Source organism: Oncorhynchus kisutch, linkage group LG28 (assembly GCF_002021735.2).
Source record: "Oncorhynchus kisutch isolate 150728-3 linkage group LG28, Okis_V2, whole genome shotgun sequence".
Taxonomy (NCBI): Eukaryota; Metazoa; Chordata; class Actinopteri; order Salmoniformes; family Salmonidae; genus Oncorhynchus; species Oncorhynchus kisutch.
Window position 1 is genome coordinate 37,105,786 of NC_034201.2, and position 19,046 is coordinate 37,124,831.

The 19,046-nt window shown below is 42.9% G+C and overlaps 1 protein-coding gene across 20 annotated transcripts in view; it reads right to left on the bottom strand.

Moving 5' to 3' along the window:
* Positions 1-19,046, bottom strand: part of LOC109872857 (disks large homolog 2-like) — a 306,188-nt gene that overhangs the window by 252,274 nt on the left and 34,868 nt on the right. For all 20 annotated transcript variants that reach the window (XR_004206033.1, XR_004206034.1, XM_031808345.1 and 17 more), the window contains exon 3: positions 1,253-1,401. Coding sequence is in view for 18 of the 20 variants with exons in the window: in XM_031808345.1 (XP_031664205.1) it covers positions 1,253-1,401 (149 nt within the window). In the remaining 2 variants the exon portion in view is untranslated. The remainder of the gene's footprint in view (positions 1-1,252; positions 1,402-19,046) is intronic.

A 19,046-nucleotide genomic window follows, 5' to 3' on the forward strand; every position in this document is an offset into this window, starting at 1 on the left:
GAACAGAATACGGACAGCGTCTGGACAGGGGAAACAGAAATGGACAGGAACAGAATACGGACAGCGTCTGGACAGGGGAAACAGAAATGGACAGGAACAGAATACGGACAGCGTCTGGACAGGGGAAACAGAAATGAGCCCAATGAGCGCTGATGCGCATAATGATGGTGACAGGTGTGCTCTCGAGCGCCAGAGAGGGAGAGCGGGAGCAGGCATGACAATATTAAAGTTACTATTTCTGTTTGAAGCATTGGATTTTTCAATCACATACATTATTTTGGATATGTGTGCCCTTCAAAACTGTTCACACACCGTAACATAGGGAGATACGAAATGCTACGAGGTTACAATACACTTCCGGGATCTCCATACAAAAAAGAGACAGACAAGCAATATCCAGGAACTTCACATGATCAAGGTCAATGTGTAATTCAATTGTTAAATGCTGAGTATATGATATAACTACAAACAACAGTTTCATACATTTTTAAACATAGCTTTTGATTAAACTTTTGAATTATATTGAATGTATTTATGTTCCCCTTTATATCATAATGTAGTCACATGAAGAATAAAAATGTCAAATTATTATTAATGACTTTGTAAGAGCTCCAAACAGACTACAAGAAATACTCACTTGTACCCTCTTTTATAGAAAGACCCACATATATTAATTGAACCTGACCAAATTTGATGTCATGCCGATTGATGTAGTTAGAGAATATAATAATAATTAATTAGGTGACACAAAGTACAGATGTAGGATCTTCACGTGATCACTCTTTTGTTGCTAAGAATTTTCCTGCACAGCAGGAAATGCAACATTTTTGTTTATTTGAGTTATAAAAAGTATTCTATAGTTTGTAATTTCCACTTTGAAATTGTGATACACACAAGGAAATTATTATTCAGTATTTTTGTTTTCACAAATCTGTAATTTATTCCATTGTCTGTTTTATTGCTTGAGAACTTAGGCAAGGAACAATCCCAATGTATGTATCTCAATACCTACAAACTGTAATAAAACTTGAACTTAAACTGTCAAACAGAAAAACAGTTATCTTATCGTGCTATTATTTTTTTGTGTTTTTTAGAGTCAACTGGCTTCCTCATTGGTGAAGTAGTACCACTACCACAGAACTACAATGAGTAGAAACGGCCTCCACATTCAAGTCAATAATCCTGTAATGGGTAGACTGGCAGGATTCATTACATTTCTAAGCCCGCTACTCCGAGGTCCCATCAGGCTCACCTCGGTTGGGCAGGCGTGTTGTAGCACCGCGGTGAGGGAGCCCGTGCCCGTCTGTTCCCACTTGTCGGCCATGTGGTTGACCTCCTCCAGCTTCTGCTTGCAGCTCTTTTGGGTGTTCAGCAGCGTCACCTCATAGAACTCCTGGATATCTGAGGAAAACATGACAGATTCCCATTTGATCATTTACAATACTTAGAAATGTCCCTTGAGAGGAAATATGGATGAAAACAGACACTTGACAAGCCTTTCACTAATTACAATATAATTTCAGTGTAAGCCGGCAGACTTCCGTTTACGTCAACATGCTGCGTTTCAGATGTACATGGAAATGGGGGTCTTTGATTAAACACAGGATTACTGCCTCATTGGCCATCAACCAAAATAATGGGGGCAATTTGTCAAATTGGATTTCTGGCACTGACATTAGATGCCATAGCAGAGAAGAACAGCACCGACGTATGGCCAAATTCTCTTGTCCGGTACAACTGGGAACCCTCCTATGAGGCAGAGTAAGTCCAAAGTTCTGTTGGAGACTGTCCCAAAATCTGTCCCAAATTCATAGTTATTCATTTGCTCTGGATATCTGCACGGCATTGCATATATAGAGAATTCACTGTCACTGAATGCAACTTGGAACCGAATTATAAAGTACAAACATTAGTCTACAGGGCTGTATCAGTGCTATGCAGGTTCTCAGGATAAAGAAACCACAAACAAACAAAGAGCAAATAGCTGTAAGTACAAAATATATCTGCAACTCTGCTCCCAGTCCTTAGCCTTAGTGAAGACTAGAAGCTGATGTCTCTTGTTGAAGGAGCAGTCAACAATATTTTGGCAAGAAGTCTAAGCTAGATCCATTTGGACAGCGTGTGCCACCAGCTGTCGGGTGTGCGCTGAAGCAGCTTGGTCAAAGCTGTTTTTTTATCATTCAGTCTCAATTATATGGCCAAAATGTACTTACGAAATTAATTGTTTTATAAAATTATTCCAACAAATCTTTGCATGCTGTTACATTAGGCTATTATTTGGATACCGGAGCATTATAATAATTTACAAATGTTCAGAAAATCATTAACACATGATCAATAAATGGTTAATAAATGATAGTTATTATTAGGTGTTACCCCAAAATGCTTGATGGCCCAGTTCTTGCATAATGTATTAACTATGCAGTAGGCAATTGGCAAACATTGCTCTTGAAGTGGGTCTCCACAGCCAAGAGGTGTAATTCACTTCAAGACAGGCAACAAAAGTAAAGCTATTCAATTGAAACCCTAATCTTTTTGCAGGAATTCAACACTGGAAGAGAATTCAAACCCAAACATTCCAGCTTACCAACAGTTTGATACACAACCCTCATTCAACGCTGATTGGCAAACACCATGTTTTCTACATACAACATAAACTGTAGTGATTCCCTCTGGTCTTGTGTCATTTAATCCAAAGAGAGTCTTGTGTGTCATGTGTGTCTTGTTGATGTCATGTGGGTCTTGTTGATGTCTTGTGTGTCGCGTGTGTGTCTGAAGCTTTCGCTGTTATAGCAACGTCATCTTACTTCGGAAGAAGGTTATAGCAGGATTCACTTGAGTGGCGGATCCTTGAAATAGAACATCTTTAGCGCTGCTCAGAGCAGGGCCGTGCACAGACATTTTGGGGAGGCATGTCCTCCAACAACAACAAGCCCTCCTGTTCTCCACTCATTAGCTGTATTAACTGCACCTGTTTGAACTCGTTACCTGTATAAAATACACCTGTCCACACACTCAATCAAACAGACTCCAACCTCTCCACAATAGCCAAGGCCAGAGAACTTGGTGAGAAGGCAACAACTGTTGGCGCAATTATTAGAAAATGGAAGAAGTTCAAGATGACGGTCAATCACCCTCGGTCTGGGGCTCCATGCAGGATCTCACCTCGTGGGGCATCAATGATCATGAGGAAGGTGAGGGATCCGCCCAGAACTACACGGCAGGACCTGGTCAATGACCTGAAGAGAGCTGGGACCACAGTCTCAAAGAAAACCATTAGTAACACACTACGCCGTCATGGATTCAAATCCTGCAGCGCACGCAAGGTCCCCCCCTGCTCAAGCCAGCGCATGTCCAGGCCAGTCTGAAGTTTGCCAATGACCACCTGGATTATCCAGAGGAGGAATGGGAGAAGGTCATGTGGTCTGATGAGACAAAAAAATAGAGCTTTTTGGTCTAAACTCCACTCGCCGTGTTTGGAGGAAGAAGAAGGATGAGTACAACCCCAAGAACATCATCCCAACCGTGAAGCATGGAGGTGGAAACATCATTCTTTGGGGATGCTTTTCTGCAAAGGGGACAGGACGACTGCACTGTATTGAGGGGAGGATAGATGGGGTATCGCGAGATCTTGGCCAACAACCTCCAACCTCCAACAACCTCCTTCCCTCAGTAAGAGCATTGAAGATGGGTCGTGGCTGGGTCTTCCAGCATGACAACGACCCTAAACACACTAAGGAGTGGCTCCATAAGAAGCATCTCAAGGTCCTGGAGTGGCCTAGCCAGTCTCCAGACCTGAACCCAATAGAACATCTTTGGAGGGAGCTGAAAGGATCCTGAAGGATCTGGAGAAGGTCTGTATGGAGGCGTGGGTCAATATCCCTGCTGCAGTGTGTGCAAACCTGGTCAAGAACTACAGGAAACATATGATCTCTCTAATTGCAAACAAAGGTTTCTGTACCAAATATTAAGTTCTGCTTTTCTGATGTATCAAATACTTATGTCATGCAATAAAATGCAAATGAATTACTTAAAAATCATACAATGTGATTTTCTTGAATTTTGTTTTAGATTCCGTCTCTCACAGTTGAAGTGTACCTATGATAAAAATTAGACGACTACATGCTTTGTAAGTAGGTAAACCTGCAAAATCGGCAGTGTATCAAATACTTGTTCTCCCCACTGTATTTAAAGCAAATTTAATGACAACTGGGTTCAGAACAACAATGACAAAAACTGTATCCAAAAAAATTATAAATAATAAAGGGGCATTTTAGAGACTAGAAAGAAGCGCAAATGGGCATGTGCTCTGCACAGGCAGCGCTGATCTGTGCACGTGCCTGCACTGAAAAAAAATCTAGTTGTTCAACTAATTATTATTAAGTAACTGGTTCCACAGCCTTTTTTTTGCTTACTCAACATTAAGGTCCAAGTGTTACCTGAACTGAAAAAAAATTGTGGTCCAAGCTCCAACATGGTTTGCTTGTTCACCAAGAATGGTCTAACAGTAACTAATGCAGCCATTTTTTGAAGTAAATAAACCACACAGAAAGGGGCCGTTTCCTGGACACCGACTACGCGTAAATGGACAAACTGGATTGCTTCCATGGAAGACTGGCTTGAATTGTGAGGATGACCACACACTTTATTTTCATCATGAGACAAATCTATTGGTTTTCTACCCAAAGTTACAAAGGAAATGTTGAGATCTATTTGGTACTGTCATACTACTTTGTGGTAAATAATGCAGGAAACCTATATTACATATTTCTTTGAACAGTGAAAGAAAAACCATCACCAGATAAACAGGGAATATATTACGTAGTATGGAGCAATACTCCAAGCCGCAGCTTCATACTATTTGTTAAACATAGAGAACTGATACTGTATATTGGGTTGTTGTGGTGGGATTGGCATGGGTAGGAAGAAATTTGGTCTAAATCAGATGTTAGGTACTATATTTATTGAATATTATCTGAATAAAATTGACCATTTGGGTGCAATCAATTAGCTTAACTTGTCCTAGATGAAATACAATAAAAGGAATGCCAATCGTACCTGTTTCTAAATATAGAAACAATTTAAGAACAATCTGAGATGGTGGGTGTCATGGCTTGCTGAAATGACAGGGAATGACTCATATGAAGTACTTCAGGAAGCAATTGAAATTCCAAGTCCAATTTTTTGTAATAGAGAAGCATTGAGGAAAATTAGAATTTTGGTTTACCTCCTGATGGGGAAAGGAAGGGGGGAAGAGAAAGGGGATACCTAGTCAGTTGCAGAACTGAATAAATTCAACCGAAATGTGTCACATTTAACACAAACCCTCAGAATCAGAGGGGTGCGGCGGGCTGACTTAATCAACGTCATCGGCACTCATAGAGAAGCTGTTGCTGGGGGTTTAACAGCCTTGCAGAAGGGCAGAACAGCATATTTTTACACCTTGTTAGCTCTGGGATTCGAACTAGCTACCTTTCAGTTACTGGCCCAACGCTCTTAACCACTAGGCTACCTGCCACCACAGAATAGGCTGAATTTAAATGTAATTGACCCAAACCTTGAAAATGGTACAGAAATTAATTGTATTGTAGATGTGCTTCACTCACCCAATGGTCGGGCATTTCACCCTCATTGAAAATAGTTATAAAACAGGGCAAATTTAAATGGAATTGACACAAATCCTGACAATTGTATGACTCTAGAAGAAGAATTAAAGACTATATCATTAGAATACTGATGTTGCACATTGACTCGGTACCGGTACCCCCTGTATAAAGCCTCGTTATTGTTATGTAATTATATTGTGTTACTTTTTATAAAAATGTTTACTTTCGTTTATTTAGGAAATATTTTCTTAACTCCATTTCTTGAACTGCATTGTTGGTTAAGGACTTTTAAGTAAGCATTTAGCTCGAAAAGCTATCGCCAGTTTTGTACAACGCGACTCGGACCAGAACATACCAGACGTATTTTTCTCTCCATATCTCCAGATTTCAACCGAAAGCTCTGGACATTTACACCTGGATCTTGCAGCTAGCTCGCTGCTATCCGTGTGACTATTGGCTTACGTCGATCCCGGAGCAAACATAAATTATTCCGGAGCTAGCCAGCTGAAGAGTACCATCAGCCACTTCTGGGCTACAATCACCTATCCGGACCCGTTTTACTGCCGACGCGGAGCCCCACCGGGCCTTCATGACTGGACTACCGACGTCATCTGCCCGAGGGAGTTATCCAACTGGCCCCTCCGTCGTGACATTACCTGAACACCCATCTGCGGCCTGCTAACCGTTAGCTGTCTTATCGGGTGCTTTCTGAATAGATCTATCGGACAATTTTTCTTGGGTCACTATAACTACAGTGCCTTGCGAAAGTATTCGGCCCCATTGAACTTTGCGACCTTTTGCCACATTTCAGGCTTCAAACATAAAGATATAAAACTGTATTTTTTTGTGAAGAATCAACAACAAGTGGGACACAATCATGAAGTGGAATGACATTTATTGGATATTTCAAACTTTTTTAACAAATCAAAAACTGAAAAATTGGGCGTGCAAAATTATTCAGCCCCCTTAAGTTAATACTTTGAAGCGCCACCTTTTGCTGCGATTACAGCTGTAAGTCGCTTGGGGTATGTCTCTATCTATCAGCACATCGAGAGACTGAAATGTTTTCCCATTCCTCCTTGCAAAACAGCTCGAGCTCAGTGAGGTTGGATGGAGAGCATTTGTGAACAGCAGTTTTCAGTTCTTTCCACAGATTCTCGATTGGATTCAGGTCTGGACTTTGACTTGGCCATTCTAACACCTGGATTTGTTTATTTTTGAACCATTCCATTGTAGATTTTGCTTTATGTTTTGGATCATTGTCTTGTTGGAAGACAAATCTCCGTCCCAGTCTCAGGGCCTTTTGCAGACCCCATCACGGTTTTCTTCCAGAATGGTCCTGTATTTGGCTCCATCCATCTTCCCATCAATTTTAGCCATCTTCCCTGTCCCTGCTGAAGAAAAGCAGGCCCAAACCATGATGCTGCCACCACCATGTTTGACAGTGGGGATGGTGTGTTCAGGGTGATGAGCTGTGTTGCTTTTACGCCAAACATAACGTTTTGCATTGTTGCCAAAAAAGTTCAATTTTGGTTTCATCTGACCAGAGCACCTTCTTCCACATGTTTGGTGTGTCCCCCAGGTGGCTTGTGGCAAACTTTAAACAACACTTTTTATGGATATCTTTAAGAAATGGCTTTCTTCTTGCCACTCTTCCATAAAGGCCAGATTTGTGCAATATACGACTGATTGTTGTCCTATGGACAGAGTCTCCCACCTCAGCTGTAGATCTCTGCAGTTCATCCAGAGTGATCATGGGCCTCTTGGCTGCATCTCTGATCAGTCTTCTCCTTGTATGAGCTGAAAGTTTAGAGGGACGGCCAGGTCTTGGTAGATTTGCAGTGGTCTGATACTCCTTCCATTTCAATATTATCGCTTGCACAGTGCTCCTTGGGATGTTTAAAGCTTGGGAAATCTTTTTGTATCCAAATCCGGCTTTAAACTTCTTCACAACAGTATCTCGGACCTGCTTGGTGTGTTCCTTGTTCTTCATGATGCTCTCTGCGCTTTTAACGGACCTCTGAGACTATCACAGTGCAGGTGCATTTATACGGAGACTTGATTACACACAGGTGGATTGTATTTATCATCATTAGTCATTTAGGTCAACATTGGATCATTCAGAGATCCTCACTGAACTTCTGGAGAGAGTTTGCTGCACTGAAAGTAAAGGGGCTGAATAATTTTGCACGCCCAATTTTTCAGTTTTTGATTTGTTAAAAAAGTTTGAAATATCCAATAAATGTCGTTCCACTTCATGATTGTGTCCCACTTGTTGTTGATTCTTCACCAAAAAATACAGTTTTATATCTTTATGTTTGAAGCCTGAAATGTGGCAAAAGGTCGCAAAGTTCAAGGGGGCCGAATACTTTCACAAGGCACTGTATATCTATTTTGACAATTGGATTGATCCCTTCTACCACACGGAACCCCACTAATCTACCGACGGAAACGCACAAGGTGGCTAAAAACAGTCCTCCATCCTCTGCTAGCTTGCTACCGATGGCCCGGCTAGCTGTCTGAATAGCCGTTACCCCAACCAACCTCACTACTCACTGGACCCTTATGATCACTCGACTAAGCATGCCTCTCCTTAATGTAAATATGCCTTGTCCATTGCTGTTCTGGTTAGTATTTATTTGCTTATTTCACTGTAGAGCCTCTAGCCCTGCTCATTATACCTTATCCAACCTTTCAGTTCCACCACCCACACATGCGATGACATCACCTGGTTTCAATGATGTTTCTAGAGACAATATCTCTCTCATCATCACTCAATACCTAGGTTTACCTCCACTGTATTCACATCCTACCATACAATTGTCTGTACATTATACCTTGAAGCTATTTTATCGCCCCCAGAAACCTCCTTTTACTCTCTGTTCCGGAAGTTCTAGACGACCAATTCTCATAGCTTTTAGCCGTACCCTTATCCTACTCCTTCTCGGTTCCTCTGGTGATGTAGAGGTGAATCCAGGCCCTGCAGTGCCTAGCTCCACTCCTATTCCCCAGGCGCTCTCTTTTGATGACTTCTGTAACCGTAATAGCCTTGGTTTCATGCATGTTAACATTAGACGCCTCCTCCCTAAGTTGGTTTTATTGACTGCTTTAGCACACTCCGAAAACCCGGATGATCTAGCCGTGTCTGAATCCTGGCTCAAGAAGACCACCAAAAATTCTGAAATCTTAATCCCTAACTACAACATTTTCAGACAAGATAGAACGACCAAAGGGGGCGGTGTTGCAATCTATTGCAGAGTGTAGTAGCAGAATCAGAATCCTTTATGTAACATTTATAAATAAGATGTTTTATACATTTTTATAGTATGCTTATGTGGGAAAAGTTACTTGGGCCCAGAGAGGGGGGAGGTCGGGTTAGTCTTATCTGTGAATGTGTCTGTAACTATTCCTAAACTATGTGAAGGGATGGTGTGATTAATGGGGAACCAGTTAGGTGGCTCCACGATGTCTGTGTGCCAGTCACTTCTCTCTGTAAGCTTGTCCAGGAGGGGTTGTATTTTTTATGATAGTATCTAGAAATTGACAATTGATATATGCCATTGGATGAGGTAATATCTTGGTCCTAAGTGGTACCAAAAACTGGATAGGAGCTTCATTTAGGAGACCAAACTGAACGATATAGCTAATGCTATAAATTATGGAATACTCTTTTTTCTGGTAAAAGGTTCTTTGTATAATGTTCCTAAGATCTGTTATTCGTCATGTGAGTTTTGATGGGTGTGTCTTGGCTATAAATGATACTAAGGACTGTCTTGTAAGCACTCTCAGAGAATTCATTTATGGACACTGAATTGATCTGAGAGTCACAGGGCTATGGTGAAGCTCATATAATTAAAGATGGACTTTATGATAACTCTGACTTGTGTGTGGTTTGCTCTCTCATGATTTGGTAATACAGGACATTTCCACGACAAGAGATAGCCTGCAGAGTTATGTCCTACTATCCAGGTCTGTACCCAAACAATTTGAAGTTCTACTTTTAAAAATCCACCTCTCTAAAAACAAGTCTCTCACCGTTGCCGCCTGCTATAGACCACCCTCGACCCCCAGCTGTGCTCTGGACACCATATGTGAACTGATTGCCCCCCATCTATCTTCAGAGCTCGTGCTGCTAGGCGACCTAAACTGGAACATGCTTAACACCCCAACCATCCTACAATCTAAGCTTGATGCACTCAATCTCACACAAATTATCAATGAACCTACCAGGTACCACCCCAAAGCCGTAAACACGGGCACCCTCATAGATATCATCCTAACCAACTTGCCCTCTAAATACACCTCTGCTGTTTTCAACCAAGATCTCAGCGATCACTTTCTCATTGCCTGCATCCGTAATGAGTCAGAGGTCAAACGACCTCCACTCATCACTATCAAACGCTCCCTGAAACACTTCAGCGAGCAGGCCTTTCTAATCGACCTGGACGGGGTATCCTGGAAGGATATTGACCTCATCCCATCAGTAGAGGATGCCTGTTTTTTTTTTAAGTGCCTTCCTCACCATCTTAAATAAGCATGCCCCATTCAAGAAATTTAGAACCAGGAACAGATATAGCCCTTGGTTCTCTCCAGACCTGACTGCCCTTAACCAACACAAAAACATCACATGGCGTTCTGCATTAGCATCGAACAGCCCCCGTGATATGCAACTTTTCAGGGAAGCTAGAAACCAATATACACAGGCAGTTAGAAAAGCCAAGGCTAGCTTTTTCAAGCAGAAATTTGCTTCCTGCAACACAAACTCAAAAAAGTTCTGGGACACTGTAAAGTCCATGGAGAATAAGAACACCTCCTCCCAGCTGCCCACTGCACTGAGGATAGGAAACACTGTCACCACCGATAAACCGATCCACTATAATTGAGAATTTCAATAAGCATTTTTCTACGGCTGGCCATGCTTTCCACCTGGGTACCCCTACCCCGGTCAACAGCACTGCACCCCCCACAGCAACTCGCCAAAGCCGTCCCCATTTCTCCTTCTCCCAAATCCAGTCAGCTGATGTTCTGAAACAGCTGCAAAATCTGGACCCCTACAAATCAGCAGGGCTAGACAATCTAGACCCTTTCTTTCTAAAATTATCTGCCGAAACCCCTATTACTAGCCTGTTTAACCTCTCTTTCGTGTCATCTTAGTTTCCCAAAGATTGGAAAGCAGCTGCGGTCATCCCCCTCTTCAAAAGGGGGGGACACTCTTGACCTAAACTGCTACAGACCTATATCTATCCTACCCTGCCTTTCTAAGGTCTTCGAAAGCCAAGTCAACAAACAGATTACCGACCATTTCAAATCCCATCATACCTTCTCCGCTATGCAATCTGGTTTCAGAGCTGGTCATGGGTGCACTTCAGCCACGCTGTCACGCCCTGGCCATAGAGAGGCTTTTGTTCTCTATTTTGGTTACGCCAGGGTGTGACTAGGGTGGGCATTCTATGTTCATATTCTAAGTTTTGTATTTCTTTGTTGTTTGGCCGGGTGTGGTTCTCAATCAGAGGCAACTGTCTATTGTTGTCTCTGATTGAGGACCATACTTAAGTAGCTTTTTCCCACATGGTTTTGTGGGTAGTTGTTTTCTGTTGTGTGTCTACACCAGATAGAACTGTTTCGTTTGTGTCACTTTGATAATTTTTGTTCTAGTGTTCGATTATAATAAAAATCATGGACACTTAACACGCTGCGCTTTGGTCCACTTCTCCAAACAGCCGTTACAAACGCTCAAGGTCCTAAACGATATCTTAACCGCCATCGATAAGAAACAATACTGTGCAGCCGTATTCATTGATCTGGCCAAGGCTTTCGACTCTGTCAATCACCACATCCTCATCAGCAGACTTGATAGCCTTGGTTTCTCAAATGATTGCCTCGCCTGGTTCACCAACTACTTCTCTGATAGATTGCAGTGTGTCAAATCGGAGGGCCTGTTGTCCGGGCCTCAGGCAGTCTCTATGGGGGTGCCTCAGGGTTCAATTCTTGGACCGACTCTCTTCTCTGTATACATCAATGACGTCGCTCTTGCTGCTGGAGAGTCTCTGATCCACCTCTACGCAGACGACACCATTCTGTATACTTCTGGCCCTTCTTTGGACACTGTGTTAACAACTCATCAGACGAGCTTCAATGCCATACAACTCTCCTTCCGTGGCCTCCAATTGCTCTTAAATACAAGTAAAACTAAATGCATGCTCTTCAACCGATCGCTGCCTGCACCTGCCCGCCCGACCAACATCACTACTCTGGACGGCTCTGACTTAGAATATGTGGACAACTACAAATACCTAGGTGTCTGGTTAGACTGTAAACTCTCCTTCCAGATTCACATCAAACATCTCCAATCCAAAGTCAAATCTAGAATTGGCTTCCTATTTCGCAACAAAGCATCCTTCACTCATGCTGCCAAACATGCCCTTGTAAAACTGACCATCCTACCGATCCTCGACTTCGGCGATGTCATTTACAAAATATCCTCCAATACCCTACTCAATAAATTGGATGCAGTCTATCACAGTGCCATCCGTTTTGTCACCAAAGCCCCATATACTACTCACCACTGGGACCTGTACGCTCTTGTTGGCTGGCCCTCGCTTCATACTCGTCGCCAAACCCACTGGCTCCAGGTCATCTACAAGACCCTGCTAGGTAAAGTCCCCCCTTATCTCAGCTCGCTGGTCACCATAGTAGCACCCACCTGTAACACGCGCTCACCCCCAAAACCAATTCTTCCTTTGGCCGCCTCTCCTTCCAGTTCTCTGCTGCCAATGACTGGAACGGACTACAAAAATCTCTGAAACTGGAAACACTTATCTCCCTCACTAGCTTTAAGCACCAGCTGTCAGATCAGCTCACAGATTACTGCACCTGTACATAGCCCATCTATAATTTAGCCCAAACAACTACCTCTTCCCCTACTGTATTTATTTATTTTGCTCCTTTGCACCCCATTATTTCTATCTCTACTTTGCACATTCTTCCACTGCAAATCTACCATTCCAGTGTTTTACTTGCTATATTGTATTTACTTTGCCACATGAGAACTTGTTCTCAACTTGCCTACCTGGTTAAATAAAAGGTGAAATAAATTAAATTTAAAAAAATATTCATGGTACGGTCTACACCTGTTGTATTCGGTTCATGTGACAAAAACAATTTGATTTGATTTGATTCAATCATAATGATCTGTATAGTAGTATTGGGACAGTTTCGGGGACAGATTAAGCCTAGTCCTGGACTAAAAGGCAGCATCACCATCACACAAAACACTTCCAAACACCACTGAGCATCCCTTAGAAAAGATTAGCTAGATTAGCTCATACGGTAATAATGTAGGTGGACAAGTACTTGTTATGCAATCGAAGAATCGTTAATTAATAACAAAGCAGACCTTTCAAAAGAATAGCTGCTGCATGTTCAACAAAGGAAACTGAACCATAACAAGTATTCTTTCTCAACAGTCCAGAGGCTCGTCTCCACAGACAGAACCCAAATTTACATTTAAATGGAGGTTAATGACAACAAGCTATTTGCATTCATTACAAAACGTTGGGAGTATAATAGTTTAGTCCCTGCTCCCCAAACCACATGTTTGAGCGAGTCCATCATACACTGCTAAGAATTAGTCTTATATGTTTGCTGAGAAAAGGGTTGGCAAATTTTAAATGCACTACAATACAGTATTTGTGTAATAAACCATTGGCACGAATGCCTCTTTTCGCAATTTATGAAATACAAGAAGATAAACACACGTCATTGAACCAAAATGTATGCAAATCCCCTAGACTCATTGAGCGCCAGTGAAGTGTCTTATTGGGTTTGGATACCCTGAATTGACAAAACAAATGCAGAATTCTCTTAGTCACAGCCATCTTAAGATTCAATGTGAGATGCACATGTTCTACTAGCCAACAACACTACACAGCACCGTATTTTATCAAACTTTTTGGTTGTTGTGTAGGCAACATGATAAGATTCAGATGATCTGTATTTTCCCATTGCAGAGCAATTTGGTTACAGCAGTCCAAAAGCATAAAAATAACAGATTGTGCGCGGTACTTCCCTGTTTAGTGGTTTTTCATGGTAATTGTGCAAATGGATAATTCAGATATTTTTTTATATAATAAATATGTACAACTACCCTCTATACTAGGAACTAATTTGTTTCCCTTCATTCAAATTCATTCACTGTCTTATCTGCAGTTGCCAAATAGCTTATAGCTGAATAATTACAGTAACTAAAAGGCCTACATGCAACTTCCTGTATAATAGTGGCCCATATTCAAACAAGCAAAATGTTAAAAAGTAAAAGTAGCACACGGGGTAACTTACAGTGCAGTGAAACTTTGTTTGTCTCCATAGACATCCCGAGCGCTGCCGGTCCCTTGAAGCAGTGTGCTGTGGGAGCACCAGATGCCCATGCAACAAAACAGCAAGCCTACTCCTCCGGCGGGCCGCCTGTTCAACTTCAATAGAGACAATGACCTTGCACCCCGGGCAGCCCTCGCACTCCGACAGCTGATTTCTAATGCAGCCCTGCGTCTGATAATGTGCTTAACGCTGCCATGCTGCGCAGAATCCCCCTCCAAAACCCCTCTCACACACCTCTACACAGTGTGGACATGGGTGCCCCCTTTTCGTAGACAGTTGAATCTACAAGTGCCAGCGGGCACTGGCAGTCACACTCTTTGTCATGGGAGAGCAGGGTATGTATGGGGCGACCCATTGGGGGGGGGGGGGGGGGGGGTTTCAGACACTTGGCTCATGCATGAAGGGCACACATTAGCCTGTGAGGACAGCTTTAAGTTAGCGCTGGGGTGGAGGGCCACCGGCTTCCCCACAGGGCAGACTTCTTTCCTGGCTGTCACACAGTCAAACGGGGACAGAGAACAACCCCACACTTGGGCCATAAGGATATTGCCTACTCCTGGAGAATAGCTTGAAATTCAAATCACAGCCTATGCTAAGGTAGATGATGATTACATCCAACATACTGAATGTAAAAGCACGGGCGATTAAATAGCCTTTCTGAGATAGCTACAAAATACTGCCTTATGGCATCACACGTAAACCCATCCATAGACTTGCTGTAGTTTCAGGGGAGTGTAACATGCTAATATGCTGATCTGAAAGTATTTTATGCTGCATTACATTAGGAAACAAGACGAGTCCCAGGGATTTTCTTCACTGGCTGCCGCAGTGGATTTTTCCAGAGTTTTTGTGGATCACTCAACATAAAGCTGTAAAACAAGGCTACAGTGAAAACTCCCTCAACATTGTCCCCTAGTCCTACCCCACACCAAAAATAAGAATTAAGCAACTTACTCAATATTTCTTCTTTATCATTTTTTACAGCTCCGATTGCACAACAGCACTTATGATGCCTCCCTTAGTTGTTGTCAGCTGTGACACCTGAGGCCACTGAAGGAGCCGTGTTGAAGGGTGTGTTTGTGTGTGTGTGTGTGTGAACAATACATCTCATCATGCCATAAAGGCCCTGAGCGACAATGGAAACAACACACCCGTAACCTTCTGAACCACAATAAGCCCTAACCAGTGCTTAATTTGAGAAGGATCCTGCGGGAACAGGATCAGGCACCTCACCGTTTTGGACTGTTTCATTCCGGAACTTATTTGGCCAGATCCAGTAGCACTCGTGGCATGAAAATTAATTTCACTTTTTGCAATGTAAACATTTTAATAAAAGCGATCAAAGTTAAATCGAGTTGCCTGTTCGTTAATCCCCCCCACCCCCCGGGCCTAATATTCTAAGAGGGGCTTCGGGTTGAGCCTGCCCGGCTCTATGAATTGCGCAACATAGTAACCTATGTTTGAGACCAATGAGCGGCCGTGGCTGTGTGAGCATGCCTGTATCTCTCACAGAACTAGAATGAGATAAACTTTCTTTCCATGATCTTTCTCCCTCTCTCTGCTCTGATAGAAATTAACCTGCAACTCTCATCTCACCAGCATTGCACTTCATAATTTATTTCCTTATATAATGAACATGTAAACTGTTAGACCCATGTATCATGAGCTGAAATAAAAGATCCCAGACATTTTCCGTAACACACAAAAAGCTTATTTCTCTACAATGTTGTCTCAAATTTGTTTACATCCCTCCCTCCATTTTCTCCTTTGCCAAGATAATCCATCCACCTGACAGGTGTGGCATATCAAGAAGCTGACGTGGACGGGATGCTGAGGAGCATTTCTGTCTGTAATAAAGCCCTTTGTGGGGAAAAAAATGATTCTGATTGGCTGGGCTTATATACCTTCCCAGGCCCACCCATGGTAGCGCCCTTGTCATGTGAAATCCATAGATTAGGACCTAATGAATGTATTTCAATTGACTGATTTCCTTAAATGAACTGTAACTGCTTCAAATCTCCGAAATTGTTGCATGTTGTGTTTCTATTTTTGTTCAGTATAGAATTTTTTTATTTTTTATTTCACCTTTATTTAACCAGGTAGGCTAGTTGAGAACAAGTTCTCATTTGCAACTGCGACCTGGCCAAGATAAAGCATAGCAGTGTGAGCATACAACAAAGAGTTACACATAGAGTAAACAATTAACAAGTCAATAACACAGTAGAAAACAAAGGGGGGGTCTATATACAATGTGTGCAAAAGGCATGAGGAGGTAGGCAAATAATTACAATTTTGCAGATTAACACTGGAGTGATAAATGATCAGATGGTCATGTACAGGTAGAGATATTGGTGTGCAGAAGAGCAGAAAAGTAAATAAATAAAAACAGTATGGGGATGAGGTAGGTGAAAAGGGTGGGCTATTTACCAATAGACTATGTACAGCTGCAGCGATCGGTTAGCTGCTCAGATAGCTGATGTTTGAAGTTGGTGAGGGAGATAAAAGTCTCCAGCTTCAGCGATTTTTGCAATTCGTTCCAGTCACAGGCAGCAGAGTACTGGAACGAAAGGCGGCCAAATGAGGTGTTGGCTTTAGGGATGATCAGTGAGATACACCTGCTGGAGCGCGTGCTACGGATGGGTGTTGCCATCGTGACCAGTGAGCTGAGATAAGGCGGAGCTTTACCTAGCATAGACTTGTAGATGACCTGGAGCCAGTGGGTCTGGCGACGAATATGTAGCGAGGGCCAGCCGACTAGAGCATACAAGTCGCAGTGGTGGGTGGTATAAGGTGCTTTAGTGACAAAACGGATGGCACTGTGATAGACTGCATCCAGTTTGCTGAGTAGAGTGTTGGAAGCCATTTTGTAGATGACATCGCCGAAGTCGAGGATCGGTAGGATAGTCAGTTTTACTAGGGTAAGCTTGGCGGCTTGAGTGAAGGAGGCTTTGTTGCGGAATAGAAAGCCGACTCTTGATTTGATTTTCGATTGGAGATGTTTGATATGAATCTGGAAGGAGAGTTTGCAGTCTAGCCAGACACCTAGGTACTTATAGACGTCCACATATTCTAGGTCGGAACCATCCAGGGTGGTGATGCTAGTCGGGCATGCAGGTGCAGGCAGCGACCGGTTGAAAAGCATGCATTTGGTTTTACTAGCGTTTAAGAGCAGTTGGAGGCCACGGAAGGAGTGTTGTATGGCATTGAAGCTTGTTTGGAGGTTAGATAGCACAGTGTCCAAAGACGGGCCGAAAGTATATAGAATGGTGTCGTCTGCGTAGAGGTGGATCAGGGAATCGCCCGCAGCAAGAGCAACATCATTGATATACACAGAGAAAAGAGTCGGCCTGAGAATTGAACCCTGTGGCACCCCCATAGAGACTGCCAGAGGACCGGACAGCATGCCCTCCGATTTGACACGCTGAACTCTGTCTGCAAAGTAATTGGTGAACCAGGCAAGGCAGTCATCCGAAAAACCGAGGCTACTGAGTCTGCCGATAAGAATATGGTGATAGACAGAGTCGAAAGCCTTGGCAAGGTCGATGAAGACGGCTGCACAGTACTGTCTTTTATCGATGGCGGTTATGATATCGTTTAGTACCTTGAGTGTGGCTGAGGTGCACCCATGACCGGCTCGGAAACCAGATTGCACAGCGGAGAAGGTACGGTGGGATTCGAGATGGTCAGTGACCTGTTTGTTGACTTGGCTTTCGAAGACCTTAGATAGGCAGGGCAGGATGGATATAGGTCTGTAACAGTTGGGGTCCAGGGTGTCTCCCCCTTTGAAGAGGGGGATGACTGCGGCAGCTTTCCAATCCTTGGGGATCTCAGACGAGATGAAAGAGAGGTTGAACAGGCTGGTAATAGGGGTTGCGACAATGGTGGCAGATAGTTTCATAAATAGAGGGTCCAGATTGTCAAGCCCAGCTGATTTGTACGGGTCCAGGTTTTGCAGCTCTTTCAGAACATCTGCTATCTGGATTTGGGTAAAGGAGAACCTGGAGAGGCTTGGGCGAGGAGCTGCGGGGGGGGCGGAGCTGTTGGCCGAGGTTGAAGTAGCCAGGCGGAAGGCATGGCCAGCCGTTGAGAAATGCTTATTGAAGTTTTCGATAATCATGGATTTATCAGTGGTGACCGTGTTACCTAGCCTCAGTGCAGTGGGCAGCTGGGAGGAGGTGCTCTTGTTCTCCATGGACTTCACAGTGTCCCAGAACTTTTTGGAGTTGGAGCTACAGGATGCAAACTTCTGCCTGAAGAAGCTGGCCTTAGCTTTCCTGACTGACTGCGTGTATTGGTTCCGGACTTCCCTGAACAGTTGCATATCACGTGGACTATATACAATATACAAAGGGTTCTGGAGGAGCTGCAGCACCCCTGATATATTTGCCATGGTTAATGCTGTCTGTTTCATCAAGGCGATGATGGTTTTGCGACTGCACTTGAAGAAACGTTCAAAGTTCTTTCAATTTTCAGGATTGACTGACCTTCAAGTCTTAAAGTAATGATGGACTGTCGTTTCTCTTTGCTTATTTCAGCTGTTCTTGCCATAATACGGACTTAGTCTTTTACCAAATAGGTCTATCTTCTCTATACCACCCCTACCTTATCACAACACAACTGATTAGCTCAAACACTTTAAGAAGGAAAGAAATTCCACAAATTCAACTTTAACAAGGCACACCTGTTAATCGAAATGCATTCCAGGTGACTACCTCATGAAGCTGGTTGAAAGAATGCCAAGAGTGTGCAAAGCTGTCATCAAGGCAACGGGTGGCTACTTTGAAGAATCTAAAATATGGTTACTACATGATTCCATATGTGTTATTTCATAGTTGTGTTACTATACAGTTGAAGTCGGAAGTTTACATACACTTAGGTTGGAGTCATTAAAACTCATCTTTCAACCACTCCACAAATTTCTTGTTAACAAACTATAGTTTTGGCAAGTCGGGTAGGACATCTACTTTGTGCATGACAAGTCATTTTTCCAACAATTGTTTACAGACAGATTATTTCACTTATAATTCACTGTATCACAATTCCCGTGGGTCAGTAGTTTACATA